The sequence below is a fragment of the Anolis carolinensis genome, chromosome 2, assembly GCF_035594765.1.
Source record: "Anolis carolinensis isolate JA03-04 chromosome 2, rAnoCar3.1.pri, whole genome shotgun sequence".
Taxonomy (NCBI): Eukaryota; Metazoa; Chordata; class Lepidosauria; order Squamata; family Dactyloidae; genus Anolis; species Anolis carolinensis.
In genome coordinates this window covers 287,085,843-287,111,478 of record NC_085842.1, presented here as the reverse complement: position 1 = coordinate 287,111,478, position 25,636 = coordinate 287,085,843, and the positions used below count along the sequence as shown (strand labels likewise).

The window sequence follows — 25,636 nt, the reverse complement described above, 5'->3', positions numbered from 1 at the left end:
CTGTCCTCCCATTTAGTTACATGACATATAAAGAAGAAGGAGGATCACTGGTTTCACTTATCTGACAATCAATCCTTTTCTGATCATAGTGGAAGTGCTATCGCCCCAAGCATCCATTGGTTCTGTTCAAGGAGGAAAACAATGACTAATGTAAAAGCTCAGGAAGGTTTCAAATAATAGACTGTGAGGTGACCCATTTGTGATGGTCACAGAGATCACAAAGAAGAACCAATCCTAAAACCTCACTAGTGAATTAACGGAAGCTATTGTAATTGGTGAATATAAAGAGATGACATGACTCACTGGAAAATATGATAATGTAAAGTGGAAAGCAATAAGCAAAGAGGAAGGTCAGTTCTACGCAAGCACTATTAATGCAGGTTGAAGTTAACCCGAGGGTGGGATTTCCATAAAATGCACACCCAATGCATGCCTTATTAGGCCCATAATAGAGCTTTTTTTAAAAAAAAAACTCACCAGAAAGTCCAGAATAAACAACAAAATCTTCTGCAGCCAATCAGAGTATATTCCATGCAGGGCTGGAATCCAGGAACCAAAAAATATGGAGCACTCATCAGGACCTGGAAACACAACTGGCCAAAAAGTAAACAAGCACTCACAGAAAGGAAACCATATTGTTTCCTTGAAAATGCTAGCTTTTCACCACTTTGTCTCCATTTCCTGTGCATCCCACTAACCCCACTCCTAATTCCTAGCTTCATCCAGCAGATACTGCAGCCACAGTTCCAGCCTCAAACCCTTTCCTGGGGCAACTGTGCCCCACAGTGGAAGTGTTTCTTTTTAATCCACTTCCTAACTTTGATTTAGTGCCTGTGTGTCACTAAAGACTACATTACAAATAGATAGATTGATTCAATCAAGGAAGTCATAGCCTTCCGTTTGCAAAAACTGAGCAGTGCCCTGGATGACTGAATCTCTTAAACGTCTCATTCACAGGGCACCTATAATTCGACAAGTGGAGACTAGTGACTCTGTTATTGGTGGAAAATCTGGGGTCCTATCTGAACATTAAAGGAACTATCCAAGGTGCTGAACCATTGGTTCCAATGTTAAATAATACCTTTGAAAACAAACTAAAAAGCCACCTTATTCACACCAGCGCCATCATGTTCTATTGGTCATGTGGCAGAACATGGGTTGTACCACTCCAGGTAAGGCTAGGCATTCTATATTTGAATGCTCCCATAAGAAACAATGTCTGACTCCTACAAAATGAGAATCGGCACACAAAGCTGCCCATTCCATATGGAGCATAGCTTTTACCATAAATTGCTTTTAATTTGTGAGTTCTGACACCTATTTTTTAAAACATAAATGTATTTTTTCCTGCAACATTATGCCTACATTGACTGCTAACCATGACTAGTCTATAGAATAAGGTCTGAAGCCGGTGTTATAAACTGTAGGGCAGGCAGTGATTGATCAGCATGGCTCAGCACCTACTGAGACCCATGGGTTGAAAGGTGGCTGAAATGCCTCACCCATTTCCCAATAGAAGGGATGCCTGGAGACCAAAAAGGCTAACCCTTGTACAGGCAGTCCCTGAGTTACAAGCATCTGACTTACAAACTACTCATAGTTAAGATTGGGACTGAGACAACAAGAAGTGAGAGAAATCTACCTTCGGAAGGGAAATTCACTCCTGAAAGAGTTATCATGGGGAAAAGGGTCTCCACTGAGGGCCTTTCCAGACAGGCCCTATATCCCAGGATCTGATCCCAGGTTTTGTACTTTAAACTGGATTATATGAGTCCGCACTGCCAGATAATCTGGGATAAATAGAAAACTTGGGATCAGATCCTGGGATATAGGGCCTGTCTGGAACAGCCCTGAAGCTTTCTCACCAATCCTTGTTTCCACAACTAGCCAAATCTTTCAAAATCCAAATTATCACAGGGACAGAAAGTGCAGTGAAATCTTCTAAACAGGGGCACAGACAGCAAAACAAACACCACAGGGATGTTAACCCTTCCCTATGCTATCCAAAGCTTGTGTCTTTCTGTGGCTCGAGTGACACTTTAAAAATCTATCTGTTCTGACTTAAAAACAAATTCAACTCAAGAACAAACCTACAGAACCTATCTCATTTGTAACTTGGGGACTGCCTGTAACCTTTTTTAGCCTTGCTAGCACAAACAGAATTAAAAAGGAATGCGAGGAGTTGGGCCCAGTTCCCTCTGGCAACTTTCTCATGAGGATCACCCCAAGGGCTTTAATGGCAGGAGGAGGAACAACAGACTCTCCTCCTGCATTTCTTTAAGCCCTTTGTTGATAAGGTAAGAAGAAAAAGCACAAACAGCAGAATCAAGGACGATGGTATGGAAGAAGAGGAGATGGTGTGAACAGGGAGAAGCAACACTTCAAAAGAAGTTACCTTCTGGACTAGAACTCCCAGTTGGGGGTTAGCCCAAAAAAGTAACATTTCCAAGATCAGAAGATGGGCAAGAAAAGGAATTCACATATATTTTACAAACAAACTGGAGCCAGACATGTGAAATTGCTTTGCAAACTCTTGTTAAAGCTAACTGCAGTTTCCAGCCATAAAGTATTTACAGTTCATAGTATTTAATGCTAGTAAAGAACAAAAACGGAGAGAAGTCACACAGGTTGTATCATGCTCCTGGTCTCCTTCTTCCTTTTTGTTCCTTTTTTTTTTGCTTTGTTTTTTATGTTGTTGTGGGTTTTTTGACACAGCTAGTGAAACTCATTATAATTCTTTTTTTAAAAAAATAGTGCTACTTGACAGTAGTATTCAACTAATTCTACAGAAACTAGAACAGAGAACAAGTGAACGTTCTAAGAAATAAATTTGATAACTTATGAACGAATAGATAAAGGTAAAGCTAAAGGTTTTCTTCTAACACTAAGTCTAGTCGTGTCTAACTTTGGGGGTTGGTGCTCATCTCCATTTCTAAGCCAATGAGCTGGCGTTGTCCATAGACACCACCATTACCTTCCCGCCGGAGTGGTACCTATTGATCTACTCACATTTGCATGTTTTCAAACTACTAGGTTGGCAGAAGCTGGGGCTAACGACAAGAGCTCACCCTGCTCACCGGATTTGAACTGCCAGCCTTTCGGTCAGCAAGTTCAGCCGCTCAGTGGTTTAACCCGCTCCGCCACCGTGGGTTCCTTATGAACGAATAACAAGATAAAATATTCCAATTCAACTTGAAACAGTTTGTAATGAACTAGACCCAATCAGAAAGAAAGTTAATCTTCAAAATACAAACTACAAAGGAAACAACTTATTTTACAATGACTGCTGAATGAAAATAAAAGATTATGCATATCGGGACACATTTAACTAAAACTGGCCCTTTGTCATTGAACGTTAAATGTATATTTACATTTGATAAAATAAACTTATTTCATGAGATCACACATTTCTATCCGCCTGAAAAACCTGTCTCATTCTAATCAATTGTACACAGCAGTCCAGCAAGCTAAAGCTCTAAACCTGTTCTTACTGCTGGGCATTCTAGCTTTTGCACTTCACATTCATTTCACTACATTGTATCAGCTCTGGCAAGATCTGTCCCACACAAAGCATGGAAATGTTATCTTTTTAGATTAGATTTGAACTCTCAAACCACCAAGGCAGCAGGTAAACTCTGGTTCCATTCACATTTAAACAGCATTGTGAATATTCTATTAGAGGTATCAACTGAGTTTAAGATATTAAAAATCTAACATTAGAAGAGGTGCTAGCAGACGTTAAATTTTCAGTAGCAATTTTATGTTGTTTCAAAGTTTTTCTTTGTGTTCTATAAATTGCCTTGGATACAAGCTAGGGAACAACTGGATAGAAAAGCTTAGTTTAAGCAATTAAATGTAATATGGAAGAGAGAGCTTTACATGCTGAAAATAGACATAGGACCTATGGAACATTTTACATTTTAAGAAAAGATATATAATTCAAACCCATTTGCTTTGACCTGGACTACCAACTGACTCTAAATGCCTAGTATGAAATGGGCGGGGGGGGGGAGGGGGGGCAGCATGGTATATTGGTTTGAGGGCTGGACTATGACTCTGGAGAACTGGATTGCAATCCCATTCAGACATTAGAATCCATTGGGTGACCTTGTACAAGTCACACTCTCTCAGCCTGAGAGGTGACCTTGAGAAAACCTGAAGGATTGGAATTCCTAATTTAATGAAATATTATTTGGCATTTCAGTGGTATAGTAGACAAAATTTTCTAAATTTAATTGAACGGTTGCATGGATTCAAATGGAAAGAGATGGCATTTTAGGTATAGCTGATGACTTTATCTTTCCACCAGTTTTCAGGGGGGGAAATGAAGCAGATTGAGAATTCCTTTTTGTTTGAGATAGTCAGGATATTGTTTACTTATGCTAAAATATTTGCTCCAACTCAATCCCCTCTATCTCCCTTCTTAAGACATCCTTATTTTCAACAAGGTTATAAATTTAACTAGTTTGATGTTTGGAAAAAAGTGGCAAATACAGTCTTAGAGATTTGTTTATAAAAGGTAGACTGGTATAAGTAAAAAGCCAGCAGAAAAACTGCTGAAAAATATACCTAGTCCCATTTGGCTAAAAAAAAAAATGTCAAGTCCTCATGTTTGCTTCTAGAATAAATTATATAGAGATGCAGGTCCACCACATGCCTTTACAACCTTTGAGACATAGAGCCTCAATAATTTTAACATAACTGAGGGACTAGCACCTGAGATTTATAAAACAATTTTGAGACAATATATGGGTCTAATAAAGGATCTAAAGGTGTATGGGAAGCTGAACCTGGAGCACAGACCACCTAAACTAGGTTTTAGAGATCTGTTGCCATCTACAACTGTAAAGGAGAATATTAACATGATGTATTGCTGGCATCTGTGCCCCTTAAGACTATATCAATAAGAATTTGCCAGGTAGATGCTGGCGAGGCTATAATAATGTGGTACATTGAAACATATATGGGCTGGTTGTCCTAAAATAATTCCATTCTAGCTGGAAATTCTTCAATTAATTAAAAATAACCAATCAAGCTTCTTACTTCCAAAGTGCTTTACTAATTTCCTCAATTTATGATAAAGAAAATGAAAATGTATGCAGCTAGGATAGAGACAGCAAGGTCTTAGAAGAATTCACAAGCTTTGTTGGAACCATTGCATCATTACAGAAAATGACACACGGATTTGACCTTGGCAAAAGTGAAATTGCTGAAAACATTTTTGAGACTACATGACATCCATTCATAATATACCTAATACATGTAAATTTTAGACATGGCATGCTACTGAACTACATGATATCCTGGAAGCAATCATGCTGAACACTTTTTGAATACTGGTCTATGATAGCATTGTCTGATTATACTTTAAACAGGAACCCCCAGTGGCGCAATGGATTAAACCCTTGTGCCGGCAGGACTGCTGACCGAAAGGTCAGCGGTTCGAATCCTGGGAGATCAGGTGAGCTCCCTCTGTCAGCTCCAGCTCCCCATGCGAGGACATGAGAGAAGCCTCCCACAAAGATGGTAAAAGCATCAAACATCCCGGTGTCTCCTGGGCAACATCCTTGCAGACAGCCAAGTCTCTCACACCAGAAGAGACTTGTAGTTTCTCAAGTCACTCCTGACATGAAAAAATACTTTAAATCGTTGAATGTCAGCTGGGTTGGAGAAAGGTAGGTAGGGGATGATTTACAATCATTCCATGTAAACTCTTAATTAAATATTGCTCAAAGAATGAATAATCTAGTAGTATATTAAAGGCCAACTTCTATCTGATGCTGCAACAAACTAACATAGCTACCCCAAAGTAAAAAATAAACATGCTGTTTATAGTTATAACATTAAGAAATAATGATACTATGTTTATTTTTATTTAAAATGTTTACTTCTCTTATTCATTTCAAAACAATTCAATTTATTAATAGCATCCTGATAACTGACTGTTATAGACATCCAATAACTTTCTTTACACATTGAAAAATTGGTTTAAAGCTGAAGGTGATTCAACACACCTGCACACTTAATATTCAGTGCAGTCATCAAGTTCAAACACTGCCATTTGAACTCCATCAACCTTGCTTCACCATCCCACCTTTAAGCTTTCATAGAGAGATTTTTATTGACCTTCTTGACTCAGAATAATACCAAGTTCAATTTCTGTTGGGTGCAGAACATCAAGCTGAGTAACCTGCTTTACTGTTCATCTCTCCTTGAAAACAAAAACTGAAAATGCATGGGTGTCACCTGTTGAAAATTTTCCCTATGCCACCTTTTTAAAAAGTCTGAAACTCAAGTAGAAGATCATTTTCATCATCTCCACCTCTTTGAAGTCTTCACAACCCAAATGTATAGAATTTCAGCCAAACATAATAAGCTAAGAATCTATTCAGGGAAAATGGACAAAAGAACCACTTTCAGGGGCTGATTTAAATACAGCCTTTATTGTGTCTCCCATGAAAGGTGGACTAATAAGAAAGGAACTTTCTAATGGAAGAAACTCCTGAGTGGTTTATATTCTGCATTAGAAACCAGTAATAGGCCAGCTCTGACATAGCCCTTTGCTGTTCAGTAGCGCAATTGTGACAAACTTGTGTGTGTTCCCCTGTTCATTCAATACCAGGTTATTTAAATTCAAGAAATAATTCTATGATTTCAAGGCTTTTCCAATATTCTTTATCATATTTGAATTAGTCACTATTCTGCTTAAAGTCACCCAATATGTGGAATATGTAGGTGGGAGGGAGGGTTAAAGGGCATTTTTCTACAGCCTCTGAGCTGTCTTCTCCTCATGAAAGAAAGGTTTGTAGCCCAACAGACCTATAACATATCAGGATGGGGAAAGGGTGATGTACTATATGATAAGCAGGGAGCAGCAGATGGAGCAAGGAGCCCTTTCACAAGAAGAAAAGCATGTAGGACTCTGTATAAAGCTTGCTTGTCAATAGATGTCTTTAAGATTGCAATCTTAGAGAATAGGCTGATCATATCAATCATGTAAAGGTCCCAATTAACTAAAAACATTATCGAGGATTGTACAGTTAAATAATCTATGCCAACCTCTCATGCAATCCCAATAATTTCCCGTGATCATTTATTTCACTGGGTTTAGCATGGTAAGAGGGACAGAGATAAAACATTTGAATTGGGGGGGGGGGGGAATTATCTCCTGTAACCAGGGAGATTTTTAGTATTTTGAATGAAGTTAGCATCTCCATTCTAAATACTACCAGCTAAAATGACCCTGGAGGGCAATAATATAGAAACAAGATGCAGCTATTATTTTGTAATGATTTCAAAAAAGCAAGGCCATGACATGTGTACAAGACATTATTGCAGTGCTGGCTCCCATGACACAGTAGCGTTCGGTGGCTTACAATCTCGTCAAACAGAACACAGAATGTTTGGCTTCTTCATTCAGGCTGCCTCTCAATAAGGCCCTATTCAAAACAAAAGAAAGGACCTTTGAGGGCAGAAGCCTAATGTTGGGGAACTTACATAAAGAGGTACTTCAGTGCAGCTCAATTCCATCGTGGCAGCATCTACAAACAGAGTAAACCAAAGTAATTATCACTCACTCATTCAGAGGCATTGACACTATTCTGTGTGGTGCTCAGAATCTTGTATTAAACCCATCACCATGGCAGCTGAATAACCCCTCAAGCCATTTCCTAACATCTCTCCAAGCCTTTGCTCCTTACACATTTCTTCATGACAAAGAGAACATAGCAGGTGCAAAGACGGAACTAGGATGAAAGTGGTACTTTCATCCAATTAAAAAAGACAGTTGATTAAATTTAAATACATTTCCACATAAAAACTTCACCGTAGGTCACAATAACCTTCTAAAACATACCCTGTATAGGAGTTGTTAATTTGTATCCTTACCTATTAATATTTGCCATTGAAGTGAAGCACAGTAAAATATTTATGGCATTTCTGTTCTAAAAATATAACATGTATGTAGTTTTTTAAAAAGAGATTATTTGAACAAATGAAAAGCTAATAGCAAGCATTAACTGGAGAACAAAAACTTCTTGGAATATGTTTCCTCATGTTATAGAAAGCAGCAAAATGACAGAAGTTCTGTGTAAACATCATTTACCAAAAATGTCCTAGCCAAACCCTCAGTGTTGAAGCAAACCAACATATCTCTTTATAACATACAGTTAACAAATTGTAAATTGCAACAAACAAACTGTAATTGGTGAATTAATCAAATGGGGGTCTATGTTTGTGTTTTAACTAACTTTGCATAGGTGTCCAGTTCTACTACATAAAAATTGAGATGATAAGAGCATACAATTTCCTGCTACATTTAGATAAGCCTCATAGGGAATATGTATGGGATACAGCAGGCCCCTGATGGCACAGCAGATTAAACTTGCTGAGCTGCTGAATTTGCTGACCAAAAGGTTGGCCGTTCAAATCTGGGGAGCGGAGTGAGCTCCCGCTGTTAGACTCAGCTTCTGCCAACCTAGAAGTTCAATAATATGCAAATGTGAGTAGATCAATAGGTCCAGCAGGAAGGTAACAGCACTCCATGCAATCATGCTGGCCACATGACCTTGGAGGTGTCTTTGACTTAGAAATGGAGATGAGCACCAACCCCCAGACTCAGACACGACTAGACTTAATGTCAGGAGAAAACCTTTACCTTTACTACAGTGGGCATAGGAAAACTTCAGCCCTCCAGGTGTATTGAACTTCAACTACCGGCTATTAGGCATTGTGCAAGTTGAAGTCCAAAACACTTGGAGGGCCAAAGTTTGCTCATGTCTGGGATACAGTGTACTTTAGTCATAATTTTTCTTTAAAAGATATGGAATCTAATTATATACTTCCTACTGCAATTTATTTTTTTCTCATAAAAGGGGCTTAATGTGATTCAGTGATTCAAACAACCCTGGCACAGCTGGTTTGGCTGTTCAGGTTCCCTGTCACAGCCTAAAATGCTGCAGTGCATGTTTTCGTACATACGCCCATGTCCCTCCCCTGATAGAAATTTGCCATAGATCAGAATTCTTAAGGAACTTAGTCAGGAGAAGACAGTGTTCCAGTCTGGCTCCAATTTAGCTCAGGGGAAAACCAGTTTGGAGATTGGTATGCTATGTTTCTCTATGCAAAGTGAGAGAATATAAGGAACTCAGGGATAGTCCTAAATTCTGGCAGGTGTGGCCTTCTCCGGTTGTGTTTCGAATTACACTTCCAATCTTTTGAGTGACCAAAGACTCTTTATTTCAAGTTACTTTATTTTGCTTTACTTTACCTTACTTCAGGTGCTCCCACAAAGTTAAAGCCAGTTCTGACAACTTGCCTCCCTTGGATACATACTAGAGATTTTATCAAATCAGCATAAACATCTGGAGACTAATGTTTGCTTTATCTAGCGCAGAAACCACTTTGCAAAAAAAAAATTACTGAAACATAATTTTTTCAAAAAAATCAAACACATCAACGAGTGTGTGCATATCTCAGTCTGCAAGGAAATCACAAAATGAGTTACTGGATGTAGAATTTAGTTTCCTGAACTTTGTTTTAAAAACAGAGACCAGTACATTTCTAGCTGGTTTGGGCTGAAATAGATATGTTTCAAAGAGTGTGGGTGATGTCTGGCAAAAACCTGGAAAGATTTCCAGAGGGATTGGGCTGGAGTTCCAAAATTCTGCATGGCTTCCTGGTGTATGAGCGTGTGTTGTGTACCTTCAAGTTGCCTGTCAAGTTATAGTGAGTATATGTTTTCATAGGCAATGAATACTCAAAGGTGTTTTATCAGGTTTTTTCCTTTTAAATATAGTCTAATAGCACGTGGTATTGTCTGGTAGGTTTCTCATCCAAACAGTAGGCAGGGTTGACCCATCTTAGCTTTAAAAATCAGATGAGTCTGATGCCAATAACCTCTACTATTCTTCTAGAATTATATAAAAGGATACAAATGTACTTGATCTATGCAGCTGTGTATAATTCCACTCTTCCTGATACAAAATATGGATCACATGGCACACAGTGCTTGCTTATTTTTTTAAAAAGTACATGCCGCCCTGAATACAGTATTGTGTAGCATCAACAAAAGCAAAGTTTGAGGGAAAGAGAGAGAGAAATTGATTAAATAGTATCTAATCCTCTTTGTCTTTTTTCAGTCAGTCTAGACTAGATGGACAGGTTGCTCACCTGTAACCATGTTTCTTCGAGTGTACTCTGTGAATGCACACTAATGGAGAAGCTGCGCCTGCGCAGGTTCCGACGGAAACTCTTCCAAGCTGAAGTTCAAATTTTGGCGGTAACCACGCCCCCCTTCCCAAGGGGCATATAAGGCAGCCCCAGGCGCCCGCTCTCCAGTTCCTACGCCGCCAAGGCAACGAGAAAGGGAGAGGTTTGCCAGAGGGGAAGGAAGGGCGGGTTTGTGTGAATTCACAGAGTACACTCGAAGAAACATGGTTACAGGTGAGCAACCTGTCCTTTTTCTTCGTGTACTCTGTGAATGCACACTAATGGAGACTAACACGCTAAGGTCCCGGATGGTGGGACAAGGCAAACTCGACAATCAGTGAATGTCCAAACACATGTTTATTAGGACATAGAAAAAACAACCGTCCCAAGGGACCAGTGCAATAAATTGTCCGAAAGGACCAGTGCAATGCAACATGAGCATCATAGAAGAAGAACATAACATGGAAGGAATTTTTCAATAAACATGATAGAGAAAAATACACAATTGCGTAGTGCATATAAACGCTCTCCCAGGGGGAGAGGGACAAACACATCTTGGTCTTTGGCATATCCGCCAGGGCCAACGAGGCGGAACAAAGCAACAGAGCAACTGCTCAATACAATCATGGGAAAAAACACATATCCCTAGAGGCAGGTATGGGGAAAAAACCCCGTCCAACTTGAAGGAGAGGTATAGAGAGTCACCTGTGGGTGAATATGAAGAGAAAAAACGTCTGAGAGTCAGGAGAGGCAAGATGAGAGTACTGATCTTGCAAAGGCCGAGTCTTTAAGGGCTTTACTGTCCAGCCTGTAGTGAGAGACAAACGTGAGAGGGTTTGACCAGATAGCCGCTTTACATATGGAGTCAAGCGGAATACCCCTAAGGAAGGCGGTCGACGCCGAGAGGCCCCTAGTCGACCTCGGGCGGATGGAAGGAGGGGGAGGTCGCTTGGCTAGTTCATAGGCCAACTCAATGGCCTGAGCGATCCAGTGGGACAGTCTTTGGGAAGAAATGGGATTACCCAACTTGTCCTGGGCATAGGCGACAAAGAGTCTTTGTGACTTACGAATGTCCTTAGTACGATCCCTGTAGAAAAGAAGTGCTCTCCGAACGTCGAGAAGGTGCAGTTTTTGCTCGAGAGGAGAGGAGGGGTTAGAGAAGAAAGCTGGTAAGACAATGTCCTGGTTGAGGTGGAAGGCTGACACCACCTTAGGAAGAAAGGTAATGTCCGGGCGAAGAACAGCGCGGTCATGGTGGAAACGAAGATAAGGCTCGTCGACTCTGAGGGCAGCGAGCTCGGATGGCCGTCGTGCCGACGTGATCGCCACCAGAAAGGCCAACTTCCAGGAGAGCAGGCGTAGATCGGTCGAGGCAAGCGGTTCGAAGGGAGCAGAAGACAGCTGAGAAAGTACAAGTTCGAGGCTCCAGCCCGGCGTAGGTGGTAGCGACGGCGGGCAGATGTTATTGTAGCCCCGGAGAAAGGTTTTGATCAGGTGGTGAGAAAAAAGAGATGGCTGGCCGTGGCGCTGAAAGGACCAGGAAAGAGCTGCGAGATAAGCTTTTATAGAGGCAAGAGAAAGTTTCTTCTCGACGAGAGTCATGAGGAAGTCGAGGACCACCGATACCGAGGTCGGGAAGGTGTCGACGTTACGGGATCGAAGGAAGGCATGAAAGCGAGAGAGTTTGTAGGAATAAGCCTTGGTAGTAGACGGCTTATGGGCTGCCCGCAGGACGTCTCGCAGATTCTGCGGAAGAGAGGCTAGGTAAGAATCTTCCATGCAGTGAGATGAAGGGAAGAAAGGTCCGGGTGAAGAATTTTGCCGTCCTCCCGTGAGAGAAGGTGCGGCGAGAGAGGCAGAGGGTGAAACGAACCTCTGGAGAGGCGAAGAAGGGCTGGATACCACGGTTGGCGGGGCCAGGCCGGAGCTATGAGAATCGCCGTGACCGAGATCGAGAGAAGTTTTTCGAGAACTTTCGGTATGAGGGGAATCGGTGGAAAAAGATAAAGCATCTCCGCCGACCAGTCCAGAAGAAAGGCATCCCCTAGGCAGCCGGGGAAAGAGTTCGGGGGGAGCCTCGCTCCGTAGCGGGGTAGTTGGGCGTTGTGGGGAGACGCGAAGAGATCCAGAGTAGGGCGCCCCCAGAGGCGGAACAGACCGTCGAGGACCTCGGGATCGAGCTTCCATTCGTGAGAGGAAGAAGTCATCCTGCTGAGGGCATCCGCTAAGCCGTTTTGGGCGCCCGGTAGGTGGATTGCAGAGATCTGTACGCCGTGGGCTATGCACCAAATCCAGAGACGAGAGGAGAGGAGCATTAGTTTCCTCGAACCCGTACCACCCTGTTTGTTGATGTAGAATACTGCTACTAGATTGTCCGATTGAATGAGGATGGACTTGTGGCGGATGAGGGGGGAGAATGCTTTTAGGGCTTTGAGAATGGCAAGAAGTTCGAGGAAGTTTATGTGGTTGGCCCTCTCTGACGGGGACCAAAGATTTTGAACCGTTAGACCGTTCATGTGGGCTCCCCAAGCGTAGGTGGAGGAGTCTGTGGTTATGGTTAGCGATGGCGGGGCTGGATGGAAAGGAAGGCCCTTGCACACGTTTTGGTGAGACATCCACCATGAGAGAGACTGGCGGACGGACGACGGTACCGACAGGTATCTGGAGTTGTGGTGGTGGAACGGTTTGAAAGTGTCTATAAACCACCTTTGCAGGGTCCGAAGGCGCAGCCTGGCAAACGGGGTCGTGAGAACCGTGGAGGCCATGTGGCCTAGAAGGACCTGAATGACACGGGCTCTGACCCTCCGGGCAGATCGACAAAGGGCGATATGGTGGCGGAGAGCCAGGAATCTGTCGAACGGAAGTGACACAGTCTCTGCGACGGAGTCGAAGAGGGCCCCGATGAACCGGATTCGGGTTGACGGGGAGAGATTTGACTTCTCGGAATTGAGTTGGAGGCCGAGAGATTTTAGAAGACGCAGCGTGAAAGAGACGTGATTTTGGAGAAGAACCGGGTCGGGTCCGACGAGAAGCCAGTCGTCCAGATAAGGAAAGACCGTGATGCCATGTAGCCTGAGGTGAGCCGCTACGGCGGCGACAACCTTGGTGAAGACCCTCGGGGCCGTGACGAGACCGAAGGGCAAAACGGTAAACTGGTAGGTTTGGTCGAGAACTTTGAAGCATAGGAACCGTCTGTGCGCCTCTCGTATCGCCACGTGGAAGTAGGCGTCTCGTAAGTCTATGGAGGCAAAGTAGTCTCCCCGCTGCAGCATCGGGAGGATAGAGGCAATAGAGACCATCCTGAATTTGGAGGGGCGAATGAATATATTGAGTGCCCTTAAGTCCAGAATCGGGCGTAGCCCGCCTCCTCTTTTCGGGACTGTAAAGTATCTGGAGAAGAAACTTAGAGGGTCCAGTTCGGGAGGGGAGGGACGGATAGCGCCTTTGGCCAGTAGCGCTTCGACTTCGGCCAGTATCTCTGGGGAAGGGTTTGAGTGGAGAACGTGACCTGTAGGAGGGAGGTCCATGAACTCTAAGGCGTAGCCGTCTTGGACAATGCGGAGAACCCACGCATCTGAAGTAATAGAGTCCCATTGATTGTAGAAAGGGGCTAGTCGGTCTGCAAAGATACCGAAGGGACGAGGCAGCGTGGGCTCTACAACGGTAGCGGGCGAGGAGCTTTGGCAGGAGTTGGCGTCAGGTACGCCGATTAGGCTGCGGAGGAGCAGGGGTGGATCGACCGCGTTGCTTTTGCGGATGAGGTCCCCGGCGAGGTTGGTGATGGGCTTGATTGTTCGAGCCCGAAGGCCGCCTGAAAGAATGGTGTCTGAAAGATTGCGGCGGGAAACGGCGGGAACGGTGCGGGAACCAGCGAGTGCGCTGAGGTTGAGGTTGGTCGCCACATTTAGACGCAAGAATTTTAAAGTCATGATTAGACTTGAGTTTGTCATCGGTACCGGCGTGAAACAGTCCGAGCGCGTCAAAGGGAAGGTCCTCAATGACCTGTCTGGAAGATGAGGAGAGACCCGAAGACCTTAGCCAGGCGTGGCGGCGAATGGAAATCGCGTGGGCAATCATTTTACCCGCAGTATCACCTGTATGCTTCGCCATTTGTATTTGGTGGTGAGCGAGCGAGTCTGCCTCCTGTTGGAGGGTAGTGAGGACGGAGCGGTCTTCGTCCGACATCTTAGCGAAGAAGGGCTGCGCCTTCTCCCAGATAATTTGTTGGTAGGCACCCATGCAGGCTCCATAATTCGCCATGCGGCAAAGCAAAAGGGCTCCGGAATAAAGTTTTCGACCCACGGCGTCGAAGCGCTTCCCTTCTCTGTCGGCCGGAGTATTCGACTGACGACCTGAGGATTGAGAGGCCTTAACGACCAGGGAGTTAGGGTCGGGATGGTGTTTGAGCCACTCCAGGGTATCATCGTCGGTACGGTACCAAGTCTCGATCCTCTTCGAGGTCGGAGGAATGGAGGAAGGGTTTTTCCAGGAGGCCTGGATAACGTCCAACAGATAAGGCAGAAAGGGGAGTAGCGTGGCCGGCGGAGCTTGGGCCTGCACCCTTTTGAAGACTGGGTCAGACACTGCTTTGGAGGTTTGCTTGATCTCCAAACCCAGGGCGTCGGCCATCCTGACCATTTGCTCAGCGAAAGCACGAACATTGTCAGTAGGAGAAGGCGGGTCCGCCTCATACGCGTCGTGGGGAGGAGAGAGGTCGAGACCGAGAGAGACCACCGAGGCCGAGAGGACAGAGTCTGGACGGTCGACATCAACATCTTCCTCCTCAGCCCCTTGGGGGGACTGAGGGGGAGAAGACAGCACAGTCTCGGGAGGAGGCAAGGCCTCGCGGGAAGAGAGGGCCGGAGGCCGAATGTCCTTAGAGGCTGAGGCCTGGGCTGCCCGAGCCAGGCGAGCCGTTTGTCTGCCACGCTCCGGTGTCGAGGTGGGAGGGAAGAGCTGTTGGCGCGACGAGCGAGGCGGCGCAAGGGGCTCCGGCACCGGCACCCTAACCACCGTTTGGGTAGAGTGGTGGGGTGAGTCCTGCAGCTCCCCATCAGACAGGGGGTGCAATGGAGACTGAGAAACATCTCTAGGCCTCTGGGCTGGTACAATAGGAGAAGACCTTCTCGAGGAAGTTGTCGAGGAAGATGGCGGGTCTTTCTTTGAGGAGGCCGAGGAGGAGGAGCGCTGAGTTAGCCGTTTCTTCGCCGGCGGTTGCTTGGATGCAACCCTCAAGGACTTGCCAGGTGTGGGAGGAACCACAGCTGAGTCGGATTGCGCTCGACGAGATTCCTCGTGAGCCCTTTTAAAGGCTATTTTGATAGCAGAGGAGGACGGAGGGGAACCGATACGAGAGCGGATCGAGGTCACCGAAGCCAGAGAGCTCGACGTCGAGGAAGGTCCCACCTTTCCGGAGCGGGTCGACACGGTCGCCGTCGTCACAGTACACGGTGGTTTGACCGGTTTAGCGACCCTGGAGGTCTTGGACGCTCTGGACGAGACCGAGGAAGCCTTGGCTGCCGGAGGCTTAGTTGGTGGTGCCGACATAGCTCTCAAAGCTGAGGACGCCGACGTACCCGACGTCGACGGAGTCGGTTCTGGCGCGAGAGATTTTTCGTAGAGCGCCGCTCTAAGCCTAGCGGCTCTGTTCTTTCTGGCCTGAGCCGTGAGAGCTAGGCAAAAACGGCAGGTACTGACCACATGAGCCTCGCCAAGACAGAAGAGGCACTTGGCGTGGCCGTCCGAGTCAGGAATTTTAGCAGCACACTGCGTGCAACGCTTGAAACGAGTAGTAGACATGCGAAGAGTCCGAAGTGAACCTTGCGGCGGAAAAAAAGGAACTGGAGAGCGGGCGCCTGGGGCTGCCTTATATGCCCCTTGGGAAGGGGGGCGTGGTTACCGCCAAAATTTGAACTTCAGCTTGGAAGAGTTTCCGTCGGAACCTGCGCAGGCGCAGCTTCTCCATTAGTGTGCATTCACAGAGTACACGAAGAAAAAATTATTTTCTAGACTGCATAGTTGAATCATGGCTATGAAGATTCCCCTAATAATCATCCCCATTCTAGGCTCTCCAAAACTAGCTATTAAGTCTTAAACCTAAGAAAGAACACTGGGAAAACCTAATGTTTACTCAGAGACTCAGAGTTTACTCAAACTGGCATTTTATCAAAGCATTTTTGATGTTCAAAGCCATGTGTATGTGTGTTCTGTATTTGTATATGTTCAGGGGACAAGTTGGGGCGGCCCATCTAGCCCATCTAGCTAGCAATCTGTTAGTGTCTCTCTGAGTGTGTCTTAAAACCCATCCAGGTTTCTTTCCCCTGCCTTATCTACTTGCTCCATCTTGCCATTCAAAGTTGATGTAAAGAAACTACAATTTACAATGATATCTGATTGCACGAAGACAAGAAAAGAATTATCTCTGTGACCTAAGTCAATAGCAAAAAGGCCATGAGTTAATTCTTTACAAGTACATAATGCCAATTTTGAGCCTAAAAGCAGCCGATCCCATCTGATCTTAGAACCTGAGAATAACCAGGCTTGGCCAGGACTTAGAGGTGGAATACATATATTTGGCAATACCAGATACTCTGGGCTACAGAGGAAGGGAATGGCAAACCTCTTCTGAGTATTCCTTGCCTAAGAAATCCTTATAAAATTGATAAGAGTCACTATAAATGCCAGTGATTTCCCACCACAGTTAGAGAATCGCAGCTTGTTTGAGTCTAAATTGATGTTTTATATGTCGCAAGTGTTTTATATGTCACTTGTGCAATCTGTTAGCTGCCCCAGGTCCCTCTGAGGAGATGGTAACGAGATATAAGAATAAAGTTATTACTATAAATCTACAAGCAATTTAACTGAAATATGTGTTTTATTTTAATGCATGTTTCAGAGGCATTTGCTATTATATGCAAAGAAAGCTTCCTTACACCAAACCAAAGTATTTGCCCAGCTTCTGCCAACCTAGCAGTTCAAAAACATGCAAATGTGAGTAGATCAATAGGTACCGCTCCAGTAGGAAGGTAACAGTGCTCCATGCAGTCATGCCAGCCACATGACCTTGGAGGCATCTATGGACAACGCCGGCTCTTCGGCTTAGAAGTGGAGATGAGTATCAACCCCCAGAGTCGGTCACGACTGGACTTAACGTCAGGGGAAATCTTTTACCTTTACCTATTGTCTTTGAGCGGCAGCACTCTCCATTGTATCAGGCAGGTTTCTTATCTATCACCTCCTACATAATACTTTTTAAATGGAGATGCCAAAATTTGGAGCTGGGGCCTTCTATGCACAATGCATTTGATAAATATGAAGTAAGTGATATATCTCTGAAGATGTGTTTAGCTCTCCTACGTCTCAACACTTAAGGTCCACTGTGTATTGCAGGTATTGCTACAGAAGCCACACAGAACTAAGCCCACAATATAGACATTTTGCAACACTGTCATTTTAAAAGGAATACATACTTTCTTCAAATTTCAGCACTTGGGATATACAATTTTGAGACAAACAGTCAAGAGTCCCAATTAATCTGTGGTGTTTTACCTCTACGGTCTTTTTTGTCACAGCAAAAGTGGTATATTGAAACAAACATGGACTTTGATGTTTTTCAGCAAAGCAGAAGTGATGTTCTCTGAAACTTTAGCCATGTCACAACTTAACCACACCCCAAATGGGAGAAAAAACTAAAAGAAGCAATCAAGTCAGGGCTTGAGCTAAACTCCACTAAGCCAGCAACAAACTAGGACCAAAACTTGGTATGTTTGGAGTATGACTGGATGTATGAACATAAACATCCATCGCAAACTATCAGATCCTGAAACAGAAACCCTGAAATTTATTGAACTACTGGTCAGTCTAGAAGAACCAGTATGGTTAAATGTTGTGGGGGAGATAATTTACTGAGACTACTGAGACATCAAACACTCCTTAGTTCAATTCATCCCAATTGGAACTATTCTTGTATAAGTTTGGAACTTGCAGTCTAAACTATGCAAAAGTTCAAGAGAACAAGAATTGGGCAAAGGATCAACTGAACAATTTAAAATCCATTGTCACTTCAGTGTTTCATAAACAAAGCTGTAAAAATGTTAATCTTGAATTTCCAATTTTATTCAGTCATTTAAAAATAACTTGTTCTCTTCAATGAGCAAATCTTCAACTTAATTCACAAGAGGAACGAATCTGTGGGCCATCACTGATCATGACATTATATCCTAATCATCTATACAGTTGAATTCTCACTGGTATGAGAAAAATACCCCTCAATAAACTAAATGGAAGCTTTTTTCTTTTTTAAATTCTGTGCAAGACAGTTCAGCTTACACATCCTAAATTATTCAGATTCCTATACTAAAATGCTCACTAGTGTCACTTTAAAATAAGATGATTGTCTCCTTAGTACCGACAATGCTGTTTTTTCAAACCGCCACCCTCCTCTTCTAAATGCACTGTAGTAGCAAGACAGACATCCAATAGCCTTGCTTATATTACTCTTGTTTGTATCTCAAGCAGCCTAAAGCTCCATGAAACACTCTGGGGAACATTTGCATGTCCTCAACGCAAAAGGCCAGCCACCATTGTTTCAAACACACTCATGATTTCCTTTATGCAAGTCTCAGTAAGGATACAAATTAATAACAGTATTTCCTGAAAGGAACGTGCAGAAGAACATAGAATTGATCCTCTTTGGCTTGAATAAGACTTGTTATTGTCATAAGAAGAAGAAAAAATACCAGAACTGCACTCTGAGCTGGTTATATGCACATAAAGTAGCAAAAATGACTGAGGATGGGTTGTACCAAAGATAAAGTAAAGATGAAGATATTTTTTTTTAAAAAAAACTGTTTCCTAAAGCAATTAGCACTATTCTTTCTCTGAATGTTATCAAGAAATTTAAAACGGGACTGGATAGTGAGATCCAGGCCATTGTGGGTTAAATCTGGTAAGAAAAAGAAGCCAATATTCCAGAATAAATCTCAACAAGCTGAAGCAGAAGCCATCAAGGTATTTATTTAATTTCAGCTGAAAGTGATGCCAGCCTGCAGTAATCTGCCCAAAATAAGATGAGATACATTATACAGCAAAACAGGCATTTTTTACACATGTAACTCTTCGTAAAGGATGAATTACTTGTGATTTTCTTTCTTTTGGTAATAGCTGATTTAATGTTATATAATGAAAGCGAGTATCACTCCTTTTGTGGTACAGTAGAGTCTCGCTTATCCAACGTAAACGGGCCGGAAGAATGTTGGATAAGCAAATATGTTGGATAATAAGGAGAGATTAAGAAAAAGCCTATTAAACATCAAATTAGGTTATGATTTTACAAATTAAGCACCAAAACATCATGTTTTACAACAAATTTGACAGAAAAAGTAGTTCTATACGCAGTAATGCTATGTAGTAATTACTGTATTTATGAATTTAGCACCAAAATATCATGATGCATTGAAAACATTGACTACAAAAATGTGTTGGATAATCCAGAACGTTGGATAAGCGAGTGTTGGATAAGTGAGACTCTACTGTATTACAAAACTGCCAGGTGCATCTTCAATACACAGTTGTCTGTTTCATTATCCTTACGAAATGTGAGGACTACAGTTTCTGTGAAACAATGGCTTGAGGATCAAATCAGTTAAATTCTATAGTGTAGACAGACACTCACATACCTAGGTTCAAGGGAGAGCACTAAAGCTCTCCAGAAGAATATCCTAAATACGTCATCAAACTACAAATTTCAAAATTTCTTAGGATGGAACTATGACAATAAAATTACCACGACATTGATAAAAGAACATAGTGTTGTTACACCTTCTTTTACTTCTCTAGCTACAGATGTACACAATGTCACCAGAGGAATCCATTTGGTGGAGCCCCCGGTGACATAATGGGTTAAACCCTTGTGCCCGCAGGACTGCTGGCCAAAAGGTTGGCAGTTCAAATCCAAGGAGCGGGGTGAGCTCCCATCTGTCAGCTCCAGCTTCCCATGCAGGGACCTGAGAGAAGCCTCTCACAGGATGGTAAAACATCTGGGCATCCCCTGGGTAATGTCCTTGCAGTCAGCCAATTCTCTCACACCAGAAGCGATCTGCAGTTTCTCAAGATGCTCCTGACATGAAAAAAAATCCATTTGGTACCACAAGCTGCAACTCACAGCATCTTATTTTTTATAAACACTAAAAAGTAACTATGTGATTACCTTTGAACAAGAGGATGGAAATATTTTCAAGAGCAACTCTAACTGTAAATATCTACGGTGGTGGGCTTGTAACCACAACAGTAACAAATTAGTTGTTCAAAAGAAATGTCCAAGCTCATGTCTTTATTATGCTAACTTCCTTGGTATGCATTATCTGCAGCATATGAGAAAGTTCCCCAGGAGCAAAGCCTCAAGAAAGTTATCTCTCCCTGCCTGGAAGTATAAAACAAAAGAGATTGTGTCAACATGCTGAACCAAAATAGTCTGAATAGGGTGCGAGAGGATTTTGCTAACAAACCATATTTAGTTTGCACACCACAGAGAGAAAACTGATTAAGCAAAGTACACAACACATAATAATACTTGGCAAAGTGATAGCTGGACACACAGATTAACTTTATTTATCCTTCCCTCACTGCCACACAAACATTTGAGCTGCTATTGTTTATAGCCCTGTATTAACACCTACCACTGGCCCTGCCAGCTGCTTCCTAAACACAAAGGAAAAACACAGTTATTCAGCACTATGCCCCAGTAAAGATGAATTAACTACAGAATAAAACTTTATACAGGTTACCATATTCCAAAGAATCTAAAAAACTACTCTTTGGATTAAATAAGTCAAAATGACTACTTGAAGCAGAAATACATAATGAGTGATAGTAGAATAAAATCTTTCTATTGTTGGGATTTCCTCCATTAATGGAAACAGAAACACCATTTTCTCCTCTTCAGCCTTTGCACACTTTCAGGGGTATTTTTTCTCCAGGGACAGGTGGTCTTACTGGAATAGATAAGGAGAACTGACTTCAGTGAATGGAGAAGGTAAATCTTGTGTGAATGGACTACCACGAGTGATTTTTTTGGTCACCAGTAAAGAAACAAAGAGCTACTTAATTTTTAATAAACTATTTAAGTGATAAGTAGTCTGAAATCCATAACACTTCTGATCCAAGCTTTTCAGATTAAGGATACTCATCCTTTATAATCATTATATCAAATGTTAACAACATTTTTGGATAATTTTTAAGGAAAGGGATCTCAACCTTTGGTACACACAGCTGGTGTAGTAGACTCCTTAATTGTTTATTTTAAGATACAACCACAGTACGCAAAATCAATGAGTTGACCAAAAATGCTGCAGGTTACAGCTAGAGATTAATCACAGATGACCCAAAATATGTAAGAAGTAATGCATACTCTCTTCCACTCCCAAGTCAACATCCCTCTCAGCAGCCAGTAATTACTGAATGCTTCCCAGTGTTATGAACGGCTTCTGCTGAAGAAAACCAGAGCAGTGAAACAGTGACTTAGAAGCAGTGGCATTCCAGTATGTTCAATTTTAGACTAAATGCTTCATTCAGTCTTCTTGTTAAATTTTAGGGAGACCGTATCAATATGCCAAAATGCCACACAAACATAGCCTTCTGTTAGCAAGTGTGGAATGTGGTATTAGGAGAAAGTTTCAGCAACTTGGGAACTTTATTTTTCTCCTTTTTAAAGTAAAATGTTAATCCTTATGCCTAAAAGCACACAAAAAAACACCAGCAGTGATCGCTTAAACTTAGGGTAATCACGTAGCCTTTGCCAGAAAGAAATGCATTACCAATGAAGAGGACAAAATATGTTTATATATAGGCTCATATTTCAGCTGATAGAGATGCACACTTGGAAACTTGGAAATAATAACTAACATTTAAATAGACATTTCATGCATCTCATCTCATCAGAGGTGACTAACAACATAAGAAGAGGTCCACTTGTTAAAAAAAAAAGTCTGTCTTATCTTCAGAGACTGTGAGTGGTGAATCTGTCTCTGCCTCCATCTCTACTGCACTAAGAATGTCTCTGTCCCCAGATGTTCATAGAAACATCAGTCAATTTTAGAAACACAGCTCGATCTTGGTATCTGTCAAAGTTTGGTTCTCTGGGAATCCATGGGTGCTCAAGAAAAATATGTAAAATGGCGTATCTTAGATAAAATAGCAAACAACTCCAATGAGTTCTGGAGAGATCCTGGGGATCTGTCAGTTGGCAGGAGATTACAGCAATATATGCCTACATGGCAAAATCAAAGTTTGCCTTTTGGATTTTTTCTCAAATATTTTAAGCCATGGTTGAATCTTGGTTGTATGCTGTATGTGTTAAATGTGTTTGTTAAATGTTTTGATACGGCTGATGGGATAATTAATAAAACGTACATATGTACATGTCCATGGATGCTGAATCCATGGGTATGGAGGTCTAACTATATAAACTTGTTTCTGTGAATTAAGAATTGCTTCTGTCAAGATGTCGAGCTATAGATAAGACTGGTAATCAAAGACTTCCAGATTATACTGAACTATAGTTCCCAACCTTCCTTTCCTGCTGCCTAGGGCTGATGGGAATTCCAGTTCAACAAGACATGGAGAACCACATGATTCCTACCCCTGGAAATGTCTCTTCTCCTCACCACCATCACCACCACAGGCAAGTCAGCATGACTTCATTACAAGGGTGTGGCATTTCATAAAATCACAGGCTGCAATTAACAACAAAGCGCCTGTAATCAGCCATACCAGCAATATGTAAAATGAAAATAATTGTAAATCTTCTCCCATGACCACATTAACACTCAACAAAACCTGATGGAACAGTCTCAGCAAAACAGAAAGAAATCCTCAGTAAATGTAACTTTCTTTTTTAAGTGTATTTATAACAACAATTAATGTAAATACAATACCAGACTGAAGATTTCAGCTGCAAGAAACCACAAACCCACAACCAAAAGCAAAAAAAAAAAAAGGTTTAAAAGTTAAAAACCCATTTTTAAGAACTTCAACAAAAGCCAAATAATTTTTAATATGTAACTGAGGCCCCTTCCACATAGCTGGATAAAACCCTACATTATCTGCTTTGAACTGGGATATACTGCAATGTGGACTTAGATAACCCACTTCAAAACAGATATTGTGGGTTATTCTTCCTTGATATTCTGGGTTATATGGCTGTGTGGAAGGGCGCTAAGAACCATAGCCCCACAACTACTACATTCCAAATTTTTGTTGTTGATGAAACTCAGCAAACAGGGACTTTGGTTTTAGTCATTTTAACCATGAATAGATGCTAAATGAAATACAAGAGCCTTTCTACTATAACATTAATAATAATAATAATAATCATCATCATCATCTTTATTTGTAACCCACCCTTTCTCCCTGAGGGGACTCATTCTCTGGGCAGAGCAGCCAGTAGGGATGGTACTAATTTTTTTCTTGTAAGTAATGATTGCAATTTTCTCCCTTCTACAAGAAAGACTGTAAGAAAACACATTGTTTTTAAAATCTGTTTGCAATTTGGGATTTATTCTGCACAAAGTTAGCATATGGTTACTTTGCACAGATAACAGTATTTCCTTCACAAGAAACAGTATTTTTTTATATTTTTGAATATTTGTAGGAATATTATTTCCCACAAAGAAATGTTGTTTTCCACACTGGAAGAATAATATCCTCTGCTGAAAAAGTTGTTTTCAATGCATATTTTGCACAGCATGTGTCCAACTGCAGCATTTTCTCCACAGAGAAAATTCCTATATGTAGTACAAAACAGTAATGTGCAGATTTTAGACAGAATGAAGCCTGAACTACGACAATTCTTGTCCAGGATTCTACTTCTCAAGAGTCTTGATGCCCAAAGGAACATTTCAATCATTTGTTGAATAGTTTTGGATATTCTTTCCATCCTTACCAGCCAGATGTCTTTAAGAAGACCAGAAGTAGGAACTAAGCTCAACATTATCCTCCAGAAACTGGTATAACAGGAACATTATGCTGTCATGACTGCTAAATGGACCAGGGAGAGGAGTTTAGTATTTTCCCTCTGCCTTCTTTTCCTATTCAAGTTCCTACTTTTCCTTGTGAAACAAAAATGCTTAATATTGGGGGGAAATAATGAGGAAAAAATCGTTAAATATAACTTCTCTTCTGGTCTAAAAGTTCTGCACTACTTAATAACTCTAGGGGGGGGGGGAAATAATAGGAAATCAGATCATGTCACTTGCAATAGAACTCTATGAAGTGATTTAGATATAGTTATATAACTTCATTGTGCATTGGCTGGCTGTGTCATGCCTCAGTGAGCTCTGGTGTAAGCCACTACCTCCAAAAATCACATAAGTACATTAAAAGCGCTGTAACTGTAGAACCTATATCAGCTGCTTCACTTACCCATGCACAGGGGAAATGATCTCCCTTTGAACTTGCTAGGTCCTCTTGGTGAATCTATGGTATGCTTCACCTGGAAGTTATTATGAGTTGTATTGGTGTATGTAGCAAACTTCTAGAGATGATGGTGTTCAGTCATATTGATTGATTGAGATAAGTATGGTGTGGCTGAAGTATGGTGTGGCTGGGAACACATCCTGTATGAATATGGGAGCCTTATTGTAGTCAAACAGAGTCCACCTGTGTGCAGGGCCAGCCCAAGGTAATTTTCAAGTGTAGGCGAACTGAATTTTGGCACCTCCCCCCCCCCCAAACCAATCACTGAAAAATAAAAGTGTTGGATAAGTGAAAATGTTGGATAATGAGGGATTAAGGAAAAACCTAAATAAAAAACAACACTCTGAAAACAGGGAACATCCAGACAGGAAAAAATCAGGGCCAGCTAGCACCTCCCAACCAAGGATGCCCCCAGGGAGGAAGCAGCTAGGCTTTGAATCTGCAAGGCCATTAAATGCTAATCAAGCTGGCCAATTGCAACATTTACACTAGCCTCAAACAGACAAAGCTCTTTCTCCCACCCTGGACTTTCCACAGATATATAAACCCCACTTGTCTAGTTTCCAACAGACCTCCCAACCACTGAGGATGCCTGCCATAGATGTGGGTGAAACGTCAGGAGAGAATACTTCTGGAACATGGCCAGGCAGCCCGGAGACCTGGCCTCGAGGGCAAAGGCCAGAACAGGCCGCACCTGGGCGGAGGCCACGCCTGGGCGGAGTTGCCTCAACAGTGCCCCCAGAGGATGGCACCTCAGGCAACCGCCTAGCTTGCCTAATGGTTGAACCGCCCCTGCCTGTGTGCAATTCCAGTGCCACATATCAGATTAAATGCACTTATTTCTTGAAGGCTGTAGAGTTTGATAAGAGTGCATAGCTAAACACTATCATTAACACCAAGGAACTACCAAAGGACATGCGTGATAAAGTTGTGCAGAAACACCAATCATATTTGG

General features: G+C 42.4%; 1 protein-coding gene across 1 annotated transcript in view; it reads right to left on the bottom strand.

Moving 5' to 3' along the window:
* The window catches only part of arhgef28 (Rho guanine nucleotide exchange factor 28), a 158,954-nt gene that overhangs the window by 123,364 nt on the left and 9,954 nt on the right, over positions 1-25,636 (bottom strand). The window contains exon 2 of the mRNA XM_008102965.3: positions 7,498-7,541. Within this exon, the coding sequence (XP_008101172.2) occupies positions 7,498-7,541 (44 nt within the window). The remainder of the gene's footprint in view (positions 1-7,497; positions 7,542-25,636) is intronic.